This window comes from Paramormyrops kingsleyae, chromosome 2 (genome assembly GCF_048594095.1).
Source record: "Paramormyrops kingsleyae isolate MSU_618 chromosome 2, PKINGS_0.4, whole genome shotgun sequence".
Lineage (NCBI taxonomy): Eukaryota > Metazoa > Chordata > Actinopteri > Osteoglossiformes > Mormyridae > Paramormyrops > Paramormyrops kingsleyae.
The window spans coordinates 18,819,387-18,839,282 of NC_132798.1; the positions used below are offsets into that span (position 1 = coordinate 18,819,387).

The 19,896-nt window shown below is 49.4% G+C and overlaps 1 protein-coding gene across 1 annotated transcript; it reads right to left on the bottom strand.

Moving 5' to 3' along the window:
- Positions 1 to 9,113: 9,113 nt before the first annotated feature.
- On the bottom strand, positions 9,114 to 14,163 carry LOC111858663 (CCN family member 1-like). The gene is made up of 5 exons (XM_023840606.2): positions 13,886 to 14,163; positions 12,721 to 12,934; positions 11,741 to 12,076; positions 10,874 to 11,082; positions 9,114 to 10,309 (listed from the first exon to the last, which is right to left on the bottom strand). Exons 1-5 carry the CDS (start codon positions 13,958 to 13,960, stop codon positions 10,007 to 10,009), a joined length of 1,137 nt encoding a protein of 378 aa, XP_023696374.1. The 5' UTR covers positions 13,961 to 14,163; the 3' UTR covers positions 9,114 to 10,006.
- Between the last annotated feature and the right edge of the window lie 5,733 nt (positions 14,164 to 19,896).

Consider the following 19,896-nt stretch of genomic DNA (forward strand, 5'->3'; position numbering starts at 1 on the left):
ATAATCCGAGCAGTGATTCAGACACCACACACTTTCATATAAAATTTCTAACTTCTGTCTTGAATCCTTTCCGCGACCCTGGGGGCGGCAGTGGGGGGCGTGGTAATCTGTGAGTGCAGATCAATTAGTGCAATATCTCGCATCCAAAAAGGTTACCCTATTCAGATAGTAAATTGATCTTGTCTGGAGAGGTGGGCGGTTCGTGTGGAGGTGTGTTGACATTCCAGTACGCTTAAATGGCTCATAAATATGTAGGAGCTCGGGGTCTGGGCGCAGATGCAAGGATAGTTTTGGGAGCGAGGTCGCAGGACCAGGAAACTCCATTCAAAGGGCCAGAATCGTTTTTTACATAATAAAAAACTTCAGACACCACCCGGGACAAAGAGGCATAAAGCGGGCGTTTGAGCCCTATTCAGGCACACATCAGCCGCGAAGCGATGAGTGGCAGCAGCTAGGGAGCCGCTCATTGTGCGCCTATGCAGCCTTCATATACATGTATACGATTTACAGGCGTCACAACTGTCAATGAGGCCGCACGTAAAGTCACCAGGACTGCACAAGGTGCCCGTGGCGCTCGCCTCGAAGTTCAAAACACACGATTAGGTTTAAAATAAACGTTTAGGTTGTAAGGTAGGCCTGTAGTTTTCGACTAAATATAGAGAGTGTTTAGTTTAGTGTCTGTCTCAGCTGAGCAAAACCGTAAGAAAACGTAATGATTCGAAATTAATAATCGTTATAATAATATCGGTCATATATTTGATTTACTCCATTGTATTAATCGTTATGATTCTGCGACCAAACACAAGAAACTTACATAGTATAAAATCAGCAGAATCTTGGTTTTATACGTTGTTTGTGTAGTGCTGGCGGGAACAAAATATTCAATTGAATTGAATTATCTGTTAAAACGAAGATTTTACTTTGAGTGCTGGAGCGCCACCTTCTGGATAAGACGGAATACGTTTTTATTTTTTAAACAACGTCTTTCCGTCCATCCATTTATTAAATATATCCAAAGGGTCTTACTAAAACGCAAATTGATCGAGTAAAGCAAATAGGCATAACCTATAAGTTTACGTAAGAAGATTATGACGATCCTAGCATCTAGTCTTAAGGCTATAATGTAAACTGGATATTATATCAGCGCTGCTGTTCTGGGGGAGCAAAAGAAAATATCTACGTCTTAGCAATAATTTGTGTTTTATTTAGTGTTGTTTACAGTGTATGAATCCAACTTGATCATGTTCAGTCGAGAACATCAAAGACCGCAGTGCAGTGAAAGCAATTATGCCTTAAATTCCCAAGGAGACTAATTTAATACCCGTTGCTTTTAAATGACAAACACCATGTAATATATTTTGATAGAGACAGCGGTAAGAACTTGGAGTTCGAAAGGATTCCTTCGGAATACCGGTATTTCCGGGCTACTTGGAGCTTTTTGGCGGCTTAACTTTTTCCTCACTTTTCTGAGTGACGGCTTTACCTGAGGAAAGTGGACGGGCGGATCGCGCCAATGTGCGGGGGGACCGATGGTCCTTAAAACAGCGGACACCTCCTCCCAGCGTCCCTTCCGCCACGACAGATGGTGTTTGAGGAGCGCAGACTGAGCGTTCCTCCAGCTGACACTGACAGGCTGACTTTGAAACACCTAATCCTGCTTCAGAACTGCACCTCCTGTCCCCCTCGCACCTTTACCCTCGCCCTCCACGTCCCACCCCCAGCCCTCCTCGGTTTAACCTGTTTGCCCAAAGGATGGACTGGGGCCACACGGAAAGTGCTTGAAAAGGTGGGTGTCTGGAGGGAGGGTAAGGGGCTATCGGTCCCATGCTGCTGTTTGCTGAGGGATTTAGCAGAATTAGAGCCCCCTCCAGAAAGATAAATGTATACAGCACCCCACTGAGAATATAGTGTGGCTAAAGCACACTGAATATAGTGCCACGATTGGGGGGCAGGAGGTCTGGGGAGATCTGTGTGATTGTGCAAAGCACCGGCCACAGAGACTACGACTGAGCCATTAATTGGAGACACTGACTTTGATTGGAGACTGAGAGAGAGAGAGGAGGGGGGGGGGGGGGGAGACTTGAAAATACAGGGAACTGCAGTAGTCAAGTTGAGAGGTAATAAAAACATGAATCAGTTTCTCAAAATTAATCTGCCTATTGAAGGTAAAAGAGTGCTGAATTCAGCTCAGGTAGTTTTCTTGAATTCCCCGAGAGCATAGTCAGGTTAGCTGGATGGATGGATTGATGGAGGTATTACTACGGACTGCAGCTCTTGGCCCCGTGGAGTTCCTTGGCTGAAGCGGTGGGTTCAAAGGTCTCATTGATATGTAACTTTTTCTACCTGTTGGTGTGAATTTGGGGGCATTGCATGGTCAACACCAGCCCCCCACCCCAACTCCTTTCTTTACAATAACAATGAAGTCGGTTTGAAAAGAGGCAGTACTGTGTGATTATGCTGAAATCCTCTCCATACAAAGGCTTCAAAAAGCTCACAGTCCTATTCTCTGGGTGATCAGCAGAGGGCTGAGCTTTTGATGGTGCTCTGGGGAGGGGGGGGGGGTCATGGGACGGAGGGTGCGCCCCCCTGCTGGGGCCACACTTTCGTTGCTGGGCCGGGTATCCTTTCATCGGCCATGCCCATTGTCCAGGGTAAAGCGATATCCCGGCACAAGAGGGGCCGAATTAACAGGCCGGCCAGTCGCAGAGGGGGAGAGGGAGGGACTAATGGAGGGGATATGTGAATATGAGAGATAAACACAAAAAAGGGGAACAGGACAGTGGTTGATGTGTGTGTGTGTGGGGTGGTCTGAGGGGTTTTCCTGGGTGTGTGAAAAGGAGGGCAGGTTTGTGGGGGCCTTGTGTTGTAATGTCATGTGGAATTTCTCCCAGTGACAGGAAGCTCCCTGGATTTTTCTGATCTCTCCTGCTTTTGAGGGGAGGATCCATGAAGGGCAGATAGTGAATACAGTGTGTGTGGCGGGGGGGGGGGGGACCTGATAATGGAGAGCTAAGTGCAAGCCATCGTGGTGATCAGTCACAGACTCGGGCTGTTTGAAGGGCTGGGGCAAAAAAGTAGAAAGAGCACCTACTGCATGTCAGGCACCCCCTTCCCCCCACTAGTAGAATGGTACATGATGTATGTTGATGTAGTCTTCATGTCTAATGTTTTGTCGAGTATAGATTCGAGCCAGTCATCACACTGCATCTCATAGTGGGCAACCTTATCTAATTTTCTTTACTGGAAAGGCAGCCTGCAGAGATATTTTTCTCTCCATCACAAGGGCACTTCATCCTGTATGCTCACTTGGAAGGGAACCCCAAAGGACACTTCATCCTTTATGCTCACTTGGAAGGGAACCCCAAAGAGCACTTCATCCTATATGCATACTTGGAAGGGAACCCCAAAGGGCACTTCATCCTGATTGCTCACTTGGAAGGGAACCCCAAAAGGCACTTCATCCTGTATGCTCACTTGGAAGGGCTCCCCAGAGGGCACTTCATCCTGTATGCTCACTTGGAAGGGAACCCCAAAGGGCACTTCATCCTGTATGCTCACTTGGAAGGGAACCCCAAAAGGCACTTCATCCTGTATGCTCACTTGGAAGGGCTCCCCAGAGGGCACTTCATCCTGTATGCTCACTCAGTAGGGAACCCCAAAGGGCACTTCATCCTGTATGCTCACTTGGAAGGGAACCCCAAAGGGCACTTCATCCTGTATGCTCACTTGGAAGGGAACCCCAGAGGGCACTTCATCCTGTATGCTCACTTGGAAGGGAACCCCAAAAGGCACTTCATCCTGTATGCTCACTCGGTAGGGAACCCCAAAGGGCACTTCATCCTGTATGCTCACTTGGAAGGGAACCCCAGAGGGCACTTCATGGGTTTTTCCATGAGAAAGGCACCCATAGGGCAACACAGGTTTACTAACATAAGGGCACTTGAATGACATTTTCTCCACTAGAGCAGCATCTGTTAGGACTCCCCACATGTTCACACATAAACAGACACCCTGTACTGCATTGCAGTACATTTTATCTACTAGAAGGTCACCTATTTGGGCTCTTGCCACTTAGGCATACCTTAAACAGCACTGCCTTCAGTTTTCTCCACTGGAAAGGGCACCTGTTTGGGCTCTTGCCACTTAGGCATACCTTAAACAGCACTGCCTTCAGTTTTCTCCACTGGAAAGGGCACCTGTTTGGGCTCTTGCCACTTAGGCATACCTTAAACAGCACTGCCTTCAGTTTTCTCCACTGGAAAGGGCACCTGTTTGGGCTCTTGCCACTTAGGCATACCTTAAACAGCACTGCCTTCAGTTTTCTCCACTGGAAAGGGCACCTGTTTGGGCTCTTGCCACTTAGGCATACCTTAAACAGCACTGCCTTCAGTTTTCTCCACTGGAAAGGGCACCTGTTGGGACACTTAATCATGTAGGGCTGGCATATAGGGCACTGTTTAGACCATTGTAAGGGCACCTCATAGAGCACTGCATCACATTCTCCCACCTAGAAGGGCACTCATTAAGACACTTCATTTTTTTGCTCTGTAGGGCCATCATCTCCCCTGAAGGGGGCACCCTAGGGCAGCCAAAAGTGACATTTTTATAACTCTAAAGGGCACTTTAGCGATGTTTTTCGAGCCATGGGGGCATCATGGGGGGCGTCGCCCCCCTGCTCCCCCCTCCTCCCAGAGTCTCCTGGGGGTGGGGATCTTTCTTTCCCTCTTCCCTTTGTCCCTGTTTCAGGTACCATTGTGTATTAACAATGTAGTGTAGTCTTGCCACACACTCTTGTCAAGTCCCATAGGGCAACTGTATTGTGAAAGGCGCTGGGTAAATTGAATTGAATTGATGTGCTACTGAATCTGACTCTATCTTCATGTTCGTCCTCCCCTCTCACAAAACAGATGTCCCTGCATGTTTCTCTATTCAACAAGCCTATAACAGACGTCCCCATGTTTTTGCCTGTGGTACGGGCTTATATCAGACGTCCCTGTGTTTTTGCCTGTGGTACGGGCCTAAATCAGACTTCCCTGTGTTTTTGCCTGTGGTACGGGCCTATATCAGACGTCCCTGTGTTTTTGCCTGTGGTACGGGCCTTTATCAGACGTCCCCGTGTTTTTGTTTCTGGTACGGGCCTTTATCAGACGTCCCCGTGTTTTTGTTTCTGGTACGGGCCTATGTCAGACGTCCCCGTGTTTTTGCCTGTGGTACAGGCCTATATCAGACTTACCCGTGTATTTGCATGTGGTTCGGGCCTATATCAGATGCCGCGTAGTTACGTGCCTCGTAAATTCCCAACCTGTTTGTTTTTACTCTGGATAGTAACCAGTCTCATAAACATTCAGATCTGCACCCATAGCAAGTGTTGCACAATGTTTTAAGATATTATAAACTATATGTCATTTGTCAGAATGTTGACTTAAAATGCCATATTGCTTACAGTTTCATCTTAATGTGCCCGTGCTGCTCTTATCTTATAAATGCAGGAAGTGTTTTTGTGCAGGGTGTCACAGTAATGCTTTATTTCTGAATCTTATGCATTAAACATGGAACATTATGCTGGTGTTAATGCTCTCTATTTGCTTAATATGTTTATTTGCAGTGCTTGGAAATGCATTTTACTGATTAAATGTAAACATACACTTAATTTATAACTCCACTGCAAAATCTGTGCGGAAGGAACTGCTATGCTGATATCTATGCAGTGTGTCAATACATTGTGTACTATGCATTTTGTCAATGGCAACTTCTTACATCAGTGGTCAAGCAAGATTGGTTATTTCTCAGCTGATTGGTCTAATTCAGGGGTCTCCAACCTTTTTTTTTTTTTTTTACGAGAGCTACTTTTACAAACAAAATAATTTGGGGAGCTATTGGGGGTGGTAGGGTGAAAGAATGCACTTCTTGAAATATTTTTATTTAAATGTGGGTGAGTGAATCTTACCGAGGAGGTTAATCATCTGTATATTATCTGTGGTTTGCAAATATGCTGAGGTCTTACCAAGTTCCAGTTTTAATTATTAACTCTGTTAGGATGAATTACTCCCACTCGTACCGTACCCCACCAATACTGAAAAAAGCTCTCATACCCCAATGAATACAGATGCTCTTTGGTGGACAGTCTCTTACTTGCAAGTAAATTTATGAGAAAAGAAGAATTAGAGAGTGTGCTATAGATTCGTCACCAGGGTTTTGGTTCGAATCCCGCTTCCACTTTTCAATTGTGGAGTTTGCATGTTCTTCCTGTGTCCTCCCACTGTGTATATGAATGTGCCCTGTCATAGGTTGGCATCACTTCTTGGCTGTACTAGCATCCATCGAACATCAAATTAGAGTTCTTTGAGAGTTTTAAAATCTAAAAATGATATTTAAAATAAAAGTACATCTGGTCTCTAACTTTATTTTATCGTATTGTACTATTTCGCCTGAAATAAGTAGGCATAACAAATTAAATGTCAGTTCTGAATAATTTCCAACAGAGGGCGCCCAAAGCACTAAGTGCAACAGTATAGTACAACAGTACAAATGTCAACAATTACGATGATATTTGCTAGGAATTTCTGACATGGTTTACTGATGCTAGCCAACAATTCCCAAGCAAGCATTTTGTTATAAATCAACTGAGCTAAAAATAGTTACCAGACAGTTCAAACTAATAGAGTTTGACAATAACAATAAAGGCATTTTGTATAACCTTCCATCTGTAGGAAAGGTTCAGAAGGGTAACTCGTGCTTTTTTTTTGTGAATTTACTACCCTGGATCACCTTAAAACGTTTTTAACGCTCTTTTTGTTACATTAGACCAGGGTTTTTCAAATCTGGACCTCGATTCCAAATCCAGACCTTGATTTCAATAATTACTGATTCTGATTGGTCAGAGGCTTCACACCTGACTGACAGGTAAAGGAAGGCTGGAAAACCAGCAGTGCTCGGACCTCGAGACCGTGATTTGAATAACCCAGCATTAGACAGAGGATTCTCTTTCGTCTCCTTCCCAAATGACCATACCTCTGATACCCTGGTGTTTCTGTGAGTTTTGGAGACATTTCCTGTTCCGCTAGTGGGTCGATGGTGAATCTGTCAGCCCCCTGAAAATCAGGGCAAACCTGAGCCCTGCTGTCTCACTCTGTAGCCAACGTTTACTCAGTCAGGGCACCATGCCGCTGATGTCCTTACAGAGAACTACGCTTCCCCTCTGACAATGACCGTCTCTGAACGTGCATCGACAAATATAAATGTGTAATTTTGATTCCTGCCTTTCTTAAAGTGCCTTTCACATGGGGTGTGGTGGTCCAGTGGGTGCATGATATCTCCAGGGCATGACCAGGATCTTTGTAAGGGAACAGGTTCATTTAATCAGACATCATTTTGAGTTTCCAGAAAATGTCAGTATCTTATGTGGTTAATAAAGTAAGAAGGTAAAAAAATAATTTATTCCAGCGATTCCATAACACATATTGGCCCTGGCCCCAGGAATGTCCGTGGCCTTTTCTGACATGTATACACATTTCTCGGTCATTGCCATAGGAACGGCGTCCTGATCGAGTGCACACAAACTCCCAAGAAAGCGCTTAATTTATCAGTATAAATCACGGCAGCAAAGCAAACACATTCGGGAGGGAAAATGTGGTAAAATCTGAGTAAATACATGTAAAACATGAACAGCTGTAGCCCCGGAGAAGACGACGGCAGATGGCGCGACGGTCTCCAGGGAGACGGCGAGGAGCTGTGCGCGCGTGTTTGGGCGTGACGTCCAGCCGCCGTCCGGACAGGAGGCGCGCATAGCAGCGGGAAAGCGCGCACGTTCAAATGGAGCCCGAAAAGAGCTCAGGTGCAGAACCGCGCCGTGGATACGGGACGGGGGCGCGCTGTGCGTCCGGACCGGGGTTTGTGAATATCACCAGGAATTGCAGAACGCGGATAAGAGTCCATAATACCCTTTGTTCATTTATATAAAATCTAATAACAACCACTTATTATGAACATGCTTTAAATTAATTAGCCTACTTAGTACTTTTAAAATACTAAGAGAAAAACAATTGGACAAATGCACTATTTATTGTGACATAGCATACTGTAGAAGGGTATGCTATTATGGCCTGGCTGAATTGTATTAATATAATCAATGTACTTGGTATAATAATTTTCTGCTGCTTTGGAAGGATTGTGTTTCCACTGTGGTTCTCTTGAAAATGATTTTTTAAGAAATGTCAATCCTTTTGTGTCCGTTCTAATGGCTAAAGAGGAATCTGCTGTAATAGGAACTCACTTTATCTGGGGCACCCAAGCTGGCTGCGGCCCAGTCTACAATGTAGGTCAGTGTGTTTCCGTGCTTCTCGGTGGGAAGGTGAGGGGGTGGACAGAGGTAGGGGTGGCCTTGAGGAGCCTGGGGGGGAAGTTGTGTGGAATTTCGGAGGCATCTGTGATGTTTGCCATGAAAATCCGGGGCCATGCTAGCAGGAATGTGGGGTAGGAAGGGGCCGGTGTTCCCGCAGGGGACCGAGCCAGTCCTCAACTGTCACCCCATCGTCCGGAAGACGGGGACAGGAACCGAGCTCAGGACACAGTGCAGTGCATTGTGTTGGAGAATGTTGAACTGGTAGCAGTCTGCACAGTCTTACCCTAACAAACTCTCCATGTGTGTACAAAAGGCTCTTTTTCATTTCTTCGGTTTATAAGTAGGGTGGCAGTCTAGAGCGGCATGCGTTTCTGTATTGCTGTCTCAGGCTAACTGCTCACCCAAACAGTTACTACAGCAAGAGACCTAAACCAAAAACCTTCAGGCTTTCAGTCTGTGTCCCTAACCAAGAAGCCACCAGCTCTCCATGAGCTGGCTGATTTAAAACAGATGTCATTCATTCAAATTCAAGGCTTCCATCCATTTTCCATCCATAGGGTTGTGGGTTGGGGGTCATTCTGTGCCTGTGCAGATATACCCAGGCAGAGATTCATGCTTTATGCACTAAACTGTTCTTCGATCGAAACACTGACTTTGTATGGTTTGTTTATATGAGTCCCTGCCCATCAGCAGACAACACACAGACACACATTTTTTTTTGTCGTGTTTACATATTTTCTCTTTTGAAGACGACTTTGGAAGACAAACGGAAGACATAAAAGAAATATATTAAACAAAATAGCAGTTAAATACAAATCAAATCTTCATCTCAATACAAAAAGACTCTTAGGCACTTAAAACACCTCGAAAAATGAAGTGGTTTCCAGAAAGTGCCACTCTGCCAAAATGGCAGAGTCTGTACAGTCATGGCGTACATCACACACGCTTCCCACACGCATTCCGCATGTACATGGATGCAAAGGCATTACTCCGACATTACTCCGACATTACTCCACGTCACTAGATCGCCACGCTCTGTTCAGCTGATGCCTTATAGTCAGAGCGGGTCTGACATTTGCAGGAAGCAGCTGCTTTCCTTTACCTATCAGCTGTGACAGGACGTCTCTTGACAGATAATATCTCAGTAATATTGATACTGCTGATAGTTTACTTCTCTCTCGGCAAAGAATATTAACCTGGAATTTTACCACGTTTTCTCTAATCTACTCAAAAAAAATAATAACCAGTTGCATACGACCAGAGAAGAATTCCTGTTCAAATGGACAAACTAGGAGCTGTTGTCCTGTAATGGACATATCCAACTTGTTCCACTGCAAAACGTGCAGTTTCTGCACTCTTCATGTCGTCGTCGTTGGCCCAACAAGGTCATCGATAACACAGATAGCTAAGGCAGCTGTCGAGTTGCATCTGCAGGATTCTGCGGTCAGCCTGAGCACAGGATGGACCTGAATCTAAGAGTCACACCAATCAAATGAGAGTAAATCTTAAAGTGCAAGCAAATACTTTTGGCCAATCACCCAATCGCCTGAGGGTTTGACTGATGGGCAGAAGGCCCAATGGTGTGATGGGGGCTTGCTATAGGCGGGAGTCTCACATCAGAGATAACTCGGGCAGAGGGGGGCGGGGGCTGCTGGTAAATAGGCCTCAGTGGGCGTAGGTGTGGACGTCATTGTGGAGGCTGATAGACGGCCCGGAGGCGTTTCCGTGGGTGGGGCAGTGTCGCTGGCAGCGGCAGCGGCGGATCCACATGAGGCGGTGTGTGAAGCTCTCGCCGTCGGGGCAGTGGAAGCGCAGCCGCACCGTGCGCGTCAGTGAGGGGGTGCAGCAGCGGCTGTCCGAGCAGGAGCCGCAGGAGCGCGGCCGGTACCACTTTGCCGTGGAGCAGCCCGCGAACGTGATGCGCACAGGCTGCCGGGGCCACACCGTTCGCTGGCACTTCTTGCCTCTCTGTAGGGTGACAGAGAGAAGCCAGTCGGCCAGATTAGCCAGGGAGTCACATGACAACGCATGTGGCAGGATGTATTTAAGAGGACAGTACATGAACACACACTGTGGGCAGTGGTAACTTAATGGTTAGGGAAGCACACTTGTAATTGAAAGATTGCTGGTTTGAATCCCCGACCAGCAAGGCACCACTGAGGTACCCTGAGCAAGGTACCGCCCCCCCAAGCACTGCTCCCTGGGCGCTGAATTAGCTGCCCCCTGCTATGTCACAATGTCACATATGGGTTAAATGCAGAGGACACATTTCATTGTTGTGCACTGTGTGCTATGGTGTGTCAACAATGATCACTAAATTCTAATTCTGAAAGTATTGACAGATTTTTTTTTTTAAGATTACGTCGAATAGAGTTTCTGATTGTCGGTTTTGATTTACTTTCGATTAATTGCCCAGTCCTATAGGATGGATGGATGGATGGATGGATGGTTGATTGGTTACCACACTGTTCATCCCCAGCCACAGAGTGACATCCTGCCCAGTTACAGATGGCAGGAGGCAGTCTGTCCCACCTTGAGCTGCGGTCTGACCTCCGGGTCACACGGCCGGATCTGGCACAGTCGTGTCTCCCTGACGAGCTGGCACTCTGCGTTGCTATTGGTCACACGGCTGGACACGCCCATCCCACAAGTGGCAGAGCACTCCGACCAATTGGTGGTCTGCGGCAGGCACTGGGCGGTCTGCAGGGACTGGACAAAGGAGCGGGGGCGGGACTTCCACTCTAGGGGGGCAATGGGAGCCAAATTGCACGCTTAGCAAAGGCTCTTCATCCCTTTTTATGGTCTTACACATTATAATACAGCCAGTATTTTGTCTGGATCCCCCCCCAACCGATTCAGCATCTGTTCTTTTGCCTTGATGAGGTCTTTAAAGGTCGGGCGAAAAAAAGGTTAATCATGGGCTGAACTTGCACAAAAACAAGTCACGCTTCATAATTCCCTGACCACAGGAATGTACGCTTGTTTATTGTCACCGAACAACAAAATTTCAGCCATCTGTCTAGTTTTCATCCTCCAGTTTCCCCGCAAGACTCAACACGGAAATAAAAAAATAAAGATCCACAAACTATCAGATGCTCTGCACAAGATGCTCATTGCCTCTTACATCGCTAACTTTCCACATCTGCGCTGTCCTGATGGGGGGGGGGGGGAGATCAAACCCTGCCGTGGACTCCTGGCTAAAGTCTGGCATGGAGCGGACATACAGTACAGACACCCAACAGAAACATGCAGCACACAGATGCTAGCATGCAGCATATAAGCCAAAAACACACACTGTTTACACGACCTCAGTCCAAAAGCGGGGGGCAAACTTGAAAGGCAGCCATGCTTAAAGGGGTGACAGAGAAGCAGCGGCGCAGGAATAAATGCGACAGGTACCTTGGAATGTACCCGCAGCGCCAGGGTGGCGGGAGTCCGGCGGTGGTGGCAGCAGTGCGCTGTTGATGGCATTGGGGTGAGCCGGGGGCCCCGGGGGACCCTCACCCACATGGTTGCTGTCCTCGCAGACCCACTCCTCGCAGCAGCGGCCCTCAGGGCGCTGGAGGCGCGGGCTGGCGCAGCGCGGGTCCGGCAGCGGCATGCGGTGCGGGCACAGCGGCATGCAACCCAGCACTCCATCCATGCAGCTGCACTGGTGTTGGCAGCTGGGCTGGAAATGCTCGCCGTGCTGGTAGAGGCGCCCGCCGAACTCGCATGGCCGGCCCTGCGCATCAGCTGCAGGTGCAAGAACACATGATCACGTGCATGCAGCCGCACCACAGCGCCCCCTACGCTCTGCCTTATACTCGGGAGCATCAATGCTCCTTGATTTAGCAGATGCTATGAAAATACAGGTTTAGTAAGAGTAACAGAAGATAGTAACAGATTTAATAAAAACACAAAGGGCCCAGTAGTCGGCTGCAGTTTCGTTAAGGGGTACCCAACCCAGGAACAGGGTAACAGATTCTTACTAACCTAACGCAGTAACAACCTGAACAATTAACAAGTGCACTAATGCATAGGCAGAGAAAAAATAACTCATTAGATGGAAACAGGAAGTTTCTAAGTCTCTAGCAAGTTACTCCAATGTCCAGTGACCAATGACTGCATTGGGAATTAATCAACATTCCCACCCACCAGCTGATGTCCCCCAATGCTGTACAGTGTTATATACCTTTGGATTAATGGCACATGCTGCTTGGGAATATTAATCGTAAAAGATTTACAAAGACAATGTGTGATTACGACCTTCTGTCCCCCCCCCCAGGTCCTCATCCCAGTAGAGCCCCCACTTTGGGTCATTCCCTGCCCCCCCCCCAGGTCCTCATCCCAGTAGAGCCCCCACTTTGGGTCATTCCCTGCCCCCCCCAGGTCCTCACCCCGGCAGAGCCCCCGATCTGGGTCGCCGTTTGCAGCCATCTGGCAGCGCAGACCCTTGATGTGGTCACAGGGCTGGCTGGGGCTGCAGTCCTGGTTGAACTGGCGGGCGCAGACCCTGCAGCAGCCGCATGCGTCGGTGGCCAGGCTGACCCCCGGCGGGCAGATAGGGGGTGATGAAAGGCAGGAGCACACTCGGGGGCAGCTGCTGTTAACCTGGGGGGAGGGGGGGGTCGTCAACAGACCTTCATGACCAACAAGGAAGAGTGTCAATGGACAAAGTCGGCAGAAAACGAACCCTTTATAGTTTGTAACTGAAGGAAGGAAACAAGTAAAAGCATGCAGGTTTGCCTCTGTGTGTGTGTGGGGGGGGAGGGGGTGTCATTCCTGAGGTTAGAGGTTGGAGTTTTTATGTTTAATAAATGGAAACAACTTTGTACCTGAATGTTGCTTGTTCTTTGCTCTGGCTAATGACAGCAATATGAGTGGCATTGACAGTACGGTTGCCATGGAGATGTTGTTTTTTCATGTCAGGAAACAAACAAAGAGAGAGAGAGAGAGAGAGAGAGAGAGCTCCGTGCCCCTGCCACTCTGCGGGGAGACCCACACCTGACCTCCTCCCCCCGCGGCACCCTGAGTGGGCATGCTTGCAGCCTTTACATGGCCAACAGGAGCTAAGTCCCCCCCCCCCCGCAGCCCACATTCCAGCCGTCGGCAGCCTGTCACGGCTGTTTACTGTTAGGGGGCGTCAGCAGAGAACAGACACAGACCACGCGGCGCACGGCACACAGCTGGAACCGGCCTGGTTTGGGCTCCTACCACCTCAGAGGAAGGACTGACAATCTCTACACAAGAATAAGGTTCAACCACAAACTGCAGCAGGCATGGCCAGCATCGCTCCTAATTTCTCATACTAAAGTTCATGACACTTTCGGCATGAATGCCTGTAAGGTTACTGTAACGTCCACATGTGCTAAAGACAGAGACCTGCCAGATTCAGGAGTTAATGGCCAAATGCTCAGCAATCGTACAATGTCATATAATGGCAGGTCATTCACGCCATGAGGGAACAGATGCAGAGACAGTGATGACCAGAGGTCCAGTCATGATGAAGGAGTATAGCTCTATGTAAGAGAGAGCGGCGTGCAGTTCGGTTTGGCGACTCACTGTGGCTGCAGTGATGCAGAGAAGTGGAAGCAGAGTCAGGAGGGAAGCCGGTGCCAAGCTCTTGGGGGCAAACATGCTCTCCTCGTTTCCTGGCAACGAATGTGACCGTCGCTGAAGCCTCAGAGTCCGTGATACGCGGGGGAGTGAAGTCCCTGTCTGTGTTCAGAGCCCGCCTGGGTTTGCGTGTCAGTGCACTGAGTCCTACGTCTGTCCCGCACCCTGCCTCCCCCGCCACTCTCAGCGGCTCTCCGCTCCGCTTCATTGAGAAATCAGTCCTCTGCCGCCCGGCCACTTATAGCGGCTGGCCGCCGGCCCCCCGTGACATCACTAGGCAGCCCCTGAGTGGGTGGGGCGGGGGGAGAAGTGGTGGAGCAGAGGGGACGATTAAAAAGGCAGAACGGTGAGTGATTGAGGAGAGGAGATCCGGCTGGCGGATATGCCAGAGGAGACACGCACCGCGGTAAAACCGAATCCCTGTGAAATTCGCACCTGTCTTTTTCACAGGGAAATAAAAGCATAAAATAAAAACAAAGACAGATTCCCTTGTGCAAAATCCTGTGGTGCAAGTGTGATTTACAAATATATGCACAGTGCAAAATCTGCTCCAGTTTATTTTTGTCAAGTAAGGATTTGTTGCACATGTAAAGCAAAATTTAAACTGGGTGTAAAATTTATTAGAATGTGCAGAGTAGAAAATTCGCAGCCACACTGCGCGTGACATTCATCTCTCTTTGAATCTGGTACAAATTTCAAGAAAAATGAATATTACAAAGTGTGACAAGGCTTAAATAACTGAAAGGTTTAGGGATTGTTTGTTTAAAAAAAAAGAAAGAAAAAAGTCAAATTTCAAGCTTAAAATGGTGCAGATTTGGAACTCGTGCAAAGCTTGGGAAACAATCCAGACGACGATGCGACTGAATAAACATGCAGCGCCTGGCCAGTGCGAGCGGCGGAGAGGGGAGGTAACCCCACAGCCTTCTCGGGTGACGCGCGAGCCTCCTAATGGCCTGACGGCTGCGTCGCTTTCAGCGTCAGCCAAGGCTGAGAGGGGCTAGACACCTTAGTCAAAGATTCCGTAACCGGAGTGGAAATATAGGGCGACCATTAAAAAAAAAAGAAAAACAGGAGACAGGGAATCCCCTCTTTGCCTGGTTACGAGGTGTTTGAATGCTGAAAACAATGGAGAATCCCACCAACCCCCCCTCATCGTGGGAAGAGCCTGTGCTCGGATCCCCCTCCCTGCCACAAACCGGCATCCTTCCAAAGGCTTTCCTGACATGTCACATTCCAGGAAAGGCAGGTTCCCTCGCCACTGACCCTGTTTGTTCTCATAGGAAAAACACAAACCGGGTTTGTCGGCCTGAGAGAACATTTGAAAAAGTGTTTTTGTTCTAGTACAGGAAGTCCTTGGGTTCACTCTGGCTCACGCTGTCGTTAAATGGCGGAAACGGAGCATTTTGGATGGGATGGCCATCAAGAGCTAGCAGGCCTGACTAATGCCTGGTACTAAGGGCTTACGAAGGTGGAGTTCCCCGTGGGGGCAGCCCAGAACATCAGCAGACCTTCATAGTGTGTTCCCAGTTTGATATTTTCTGATTATAGGTTAGAGTCCCCATAATGCCATAGTCAGCTGCGACAGATACCACAGAACGATACAACCAAGACATGAGGCAGTGGCAGGATGCAGTCCTGCTCGCAGTGGCCATGATTTTAGGATGACAGCATTTTTCTAGTCATTCCTGTTGTCATCCTCAGCGATTCTGCCCTAGGAACTGGTGGTAGATTCAATTCCTCGTGGCTGTGGGTGTAACATGTCCGCACACTGAGCGTCCGTGGCGTGTATCGGGGTGGTGTAACATGTCCGCGCACTGAGCGTCCGTGGCGTGTATCGGGGTGGTGTAACATGTCCGCGCACTGAGCGTCCGTGGCGTGTATCGGGGTGGTGTAACATGTCCGCGCACTGAGCGTCCGTGGCGTGTATCGGGGTGATGTAACATGTCCGCGCACTGAGCGTCCGTGGCGTGTATCGGGGTGGTGTAACATGTCCGTGCACTGAGCGTCCGTGGCGTGTATCGGGGTGGTGTAACATGTCCGTGCACTGAGCGTCCTTGGCGTGTATCGGGGTGGTGTAACATGTCCGTGCACTGAGCGTCCGTGGCGTGTATCGGGGTGGTGTAACATGTCCGTGCACTGAGCGTCCTTGGCGTGTATCGGGGTGGTGTAACATGTCCGCGCACTGAGCGTCCGTGGCGTGTATCGGGGTGGTTTAACATGTCCGCGCACTGAGCGTCCGTGGCGTGTATTGGGGGGGTGTAACATGTCCGCGCACTGAGCGTCCGTGGCGTGTATTGGGGTGGTGTAACATGTCCGCGCACTGAGCGTCTGTGGCGTGTATTGGGGTGGTGTAACATGTCCGCGCACTGAGCGTCTGTGGCGTGTATTGGGGGGGTGTAACATGTCCACGCACTGAGCGTCCGTGGCGTGTATTGGGGGGGTGTAACATGTCCGCGCACTGAGCGTCCGTGGCGTGTATTGGGGTGGTGTAACATGTCCGCGCACTGAGCGTCTGTGGCGTGTATTGGGGGGGTGTAACATGTCCGCGCACTGAGCGTCCGTGGCGTGTATTGGGGGGGTGTAACATGTCCGCGCACTGAGCGTCCGTGGCGTGTATTGGGGTGGTGTAACATGTCCGCGCACTGAGCGTCCGTGGCGTGTATTGGGGTGGTGTAACATGTCCGCGCACTGAGTGTGGGTGTGATGTGGGTAGTGGTTGGCTACGGCAGGGGGTGTCGGTTAGAGCTGTTGATGGTGATAATCGGTGATGGCAAAGGCTACAGCAGGCGAGGGAGGTGGTTACAGGCTTGCAATGGCAGTTAGTGGTGCATGTGGCTAAGCTTTGGGCTCGGCTGTTGGGGCAGGAGGGGGCAGTCCAGATTCTTGGGATTCCTAGTCCACAAAGCCAGGATGTGTGTGCTACCCCCCAGCCAACACCCCGATGGAGGGGGGGTGCCTGTTTGGCGGCTGGGCCCGCTGGCTGCCTGCCAGCCATTGTTGGCCGGCCAGATAAACATTTCCAGCCGTAGCTGGGGGTGTCTCCGGACTGGGCCGTACATTACCTCGGTGTTCAGCAGCCTGCAGAATCAACAGGCGGCACAAGTGTGACAGCTGCTATAAAACAGGGGGGGGGGCAAATATGAGGTGAAGAGTAAGCGACTGGGCCCCTTGGAGCCCCTGTGCAAACATGCTGTTTTTACACTTTTACTTTATATCCAGTTATACAGATGGGTAGTCACTCATATTCAGGACCTCGCGGGTTGGTCCAACACCCGGACCGAACCTGCAGGTCCAAAATCCCTCCTGCCTCTGATCCAACGGAGGTGCCTTTGACAGTCGACTCGTGTCCGAGCTCCATGCAGAGCTTGGCTGATAAAGCCTGGCTTTTGAAAAACACATTAATTTGCTCTTGCATAGATATGCCTTTCACCTGCACAGGGCGGGTGGGAGGTGAAGGGGCGGGGGATCTCCCATCTTAATCACGGAGGAGGTTCCCGGTGGCTGCTGAAAGGAGGCCCATTTTTCATGAACTTTAGAGCCCTTTTCCCTGGCGATGCATTCATTAGTTATCAAATAGGAAAATAAACATTCACTAAAAATGTCACGGGGTGAATGTGAGCGTGATTGGGCCGGCTACACGCATGAATCTCTGGCTCCCGGCTCCTCCAGTGAGGTGGCACAGCGGCTGCACCGTGCATCTCTCTGGGCTGCGTGTGGCTGTCACCGCGCCAACGCCACTGAGCAGGTCCGACGAAAGGGTTGCTTGCCGTGGCAGGGGGGCGGGGCTCTGAGCAAACAGGAAGCGCCGAGGAAAACGAGGACCAAGATCTGTTTTTTCCTCTGCTGCATGTAGCGAATGACGGCCTCGCTGTGGGTCCGCTCACAGGCGCGCGTGTGTGCATGTTTTCGTTTTGGTGGTACCCCTCCTGCATGGGGATCCCTGAAGCAAGCGGTGACGTCCTCACGAGACGCAGAGCCCCTGCTGCACGTCTGCCCGCGCACGTAAACCATGCTACAACCGCTAACGCTAAAACTCCACGTTGAATATTAATTTCATGGCCGTTATCTTGAATGAGGCCTGTTTTGTGACAGACTGTGCTGGGAGAGTGTCAGCCTGCTTACCCTTCAGGATCAGCTCTCGATTGTGGGGGGTGGGGGGAACATTCCTCATGAGGGTGTCCCAGACACGCCTTCGGCATCCATGACATTCCCGGAGACAGCCGGCCTTAATAAATTGCATTATTTTGGGATGGGAGGCAAACATCCCTTCTGTCATCTGAATGGAGAAACAAAAAGCGTTGGAACTGCCCCTCCTCCCCCACTCTGCTCTGGAAAATACACAAAAAACCTCCAATGAAATCTGCATTTCTGTATCATAGCCAGGAGACCAGAAACCCGGAGAGTTTTGCCACGTACATTTCCTGCATCTCCAGATGAAGGACGACCTGGAAGAGCCACAGATCCAGGGCCAGTCAAGGGCAGAGGTTGGGGACAGAGGTGACATCTTCACTTGTTGAACATCACCAGAAGATCGCCATGGCTACCCACGTCATACATTTCATACACCCAAAATAAAAATTTTGCCTGGCTACCTTACAACACGAAATTAACCACTCGTTATGAAATATGGCCCTGATTTAATAACACAGCTCATCGTGCTATTTCAAATGCAGCGCTACGAAAACACACGTTACCCGGTTACCTTCAATAAATATAACACCCCTGGATGTACACAATGCTCTCGAGCGGTCAAACCGACAGATGCAATTAACTGGAACGCACAAAATGGGATCTTTCCAGGCTGATGCATGACTCTATTTTAAACCAAGTGCATATTTTGCGTTTAAATATATCAGTGGAAAATATTGTACGTAAGTTTTCTAAAAGATCCTAGGGCCTGGGGGAGGGGGGAATCGATCCATGTGATCAGTGTGTTTCATAAGGTCAAAATCTGGGGGGGGGGCTTGTCCTGAAAATTGAAGATGGTAGTTTTAGTGTCTAAATGGCAGCAGTGTGTGGCTCAGAGGGATAAGCTGCTGGATCTGTAATCAGAAGGATGTTGGTTTAAATTTTAGACTTGGCAGAATGATGTCACCATTTGGCCCCTGAGTGAGACTCTTACCCCCCCAACTGCTGCATTGACTGGCTGACCCTGCTTTGGATAAAAGCTGCTGCTGAATAACTTACATGTAAATGCACCTATTTGTACAATAGATCCAGTCTAAGCAGAAATCATACAGACGGCCATCCTGTCACAGGCCACTGTCACGCCTGTATGTGAACATGTGGAAGCTAAGCGGCTAATCCTGTCTAACGCCACTGTCATGCTTGCACGTTAACGTGTGGAAGCTAAGCGGCTAATCCTGTCTAACACCACTGTCATGCTTGCACGTTAACGTGTGGAAGCTAAGCGGCTAATCCTGTCTAACGCCACTGTCATGCTTGCACGTTAACGTGTGGAAGCTAAGCGGCTAATCCTGTCTAACGCCACTGTCATGCTTGCACGTTAACGTGTGGAAGCTAAGCGGCTAATCCTGTCTAACGCCACTGTCATGCTTGCACGTTAACGTGTGGAAGCTAAGCGGCTAATCCTGTCTAACGCCACTGTCACGCCCGGACGTTAACATATGGAGGTTGGAGTGGCGCATTGCTAACTCTTATACAATTTTCAGGTTCCAAGACTTAGTTTTTTAAGGGTGGGATCAGCGAGACAAGAGAAAGGTGTGGATGCCTTGGCAGCCCCCCCTACACCCCCCTGGACCTGCCGATGATGTCATAAGGGCTTTCATATCCTGGGCCAGACATCTGGCCATTTCTGCCTCAAACGGTCCGAGGCAGGTGTGAGCAGGACTGTCCCAGTCACACAATGGGGTCCATTTACCTGGCCAGTGCCAGGGTGAGCGGGCTGCTGGGTCTCATGGCCCGCGCCCACATTCCTTGTCCCCGCTAAAGAGGAG

What these genes read in the sequence shown, in the direction of transcription:
- LOC111858663 (XM_023840606.2), bottom strand. Translation starts at nt 13,960, where the DNA reads ATGTTTGCCCCCAAGAGCTTGGCACCGGCTTCCCTCCTGACTCTGCTT. An exon ending in AGATCGGGGGCTCTGCCGGG is followed by an intron (nt 12,077 to 12,720) that starts GTGAGGACCTGG and finishes TTGCACCTGCAG; the next exon opens with CTGATGCGCAGGGCCGGCCA. An exon ending in AGGTCAGACCGCAGCTCAAG is followed by an intron (nt 10,310 to 10,873) that starts GTGGGACAGACT and finishes GTCACCCTACAG; the next exon opens with AGAGGCAAGAAGTGCCAGCG.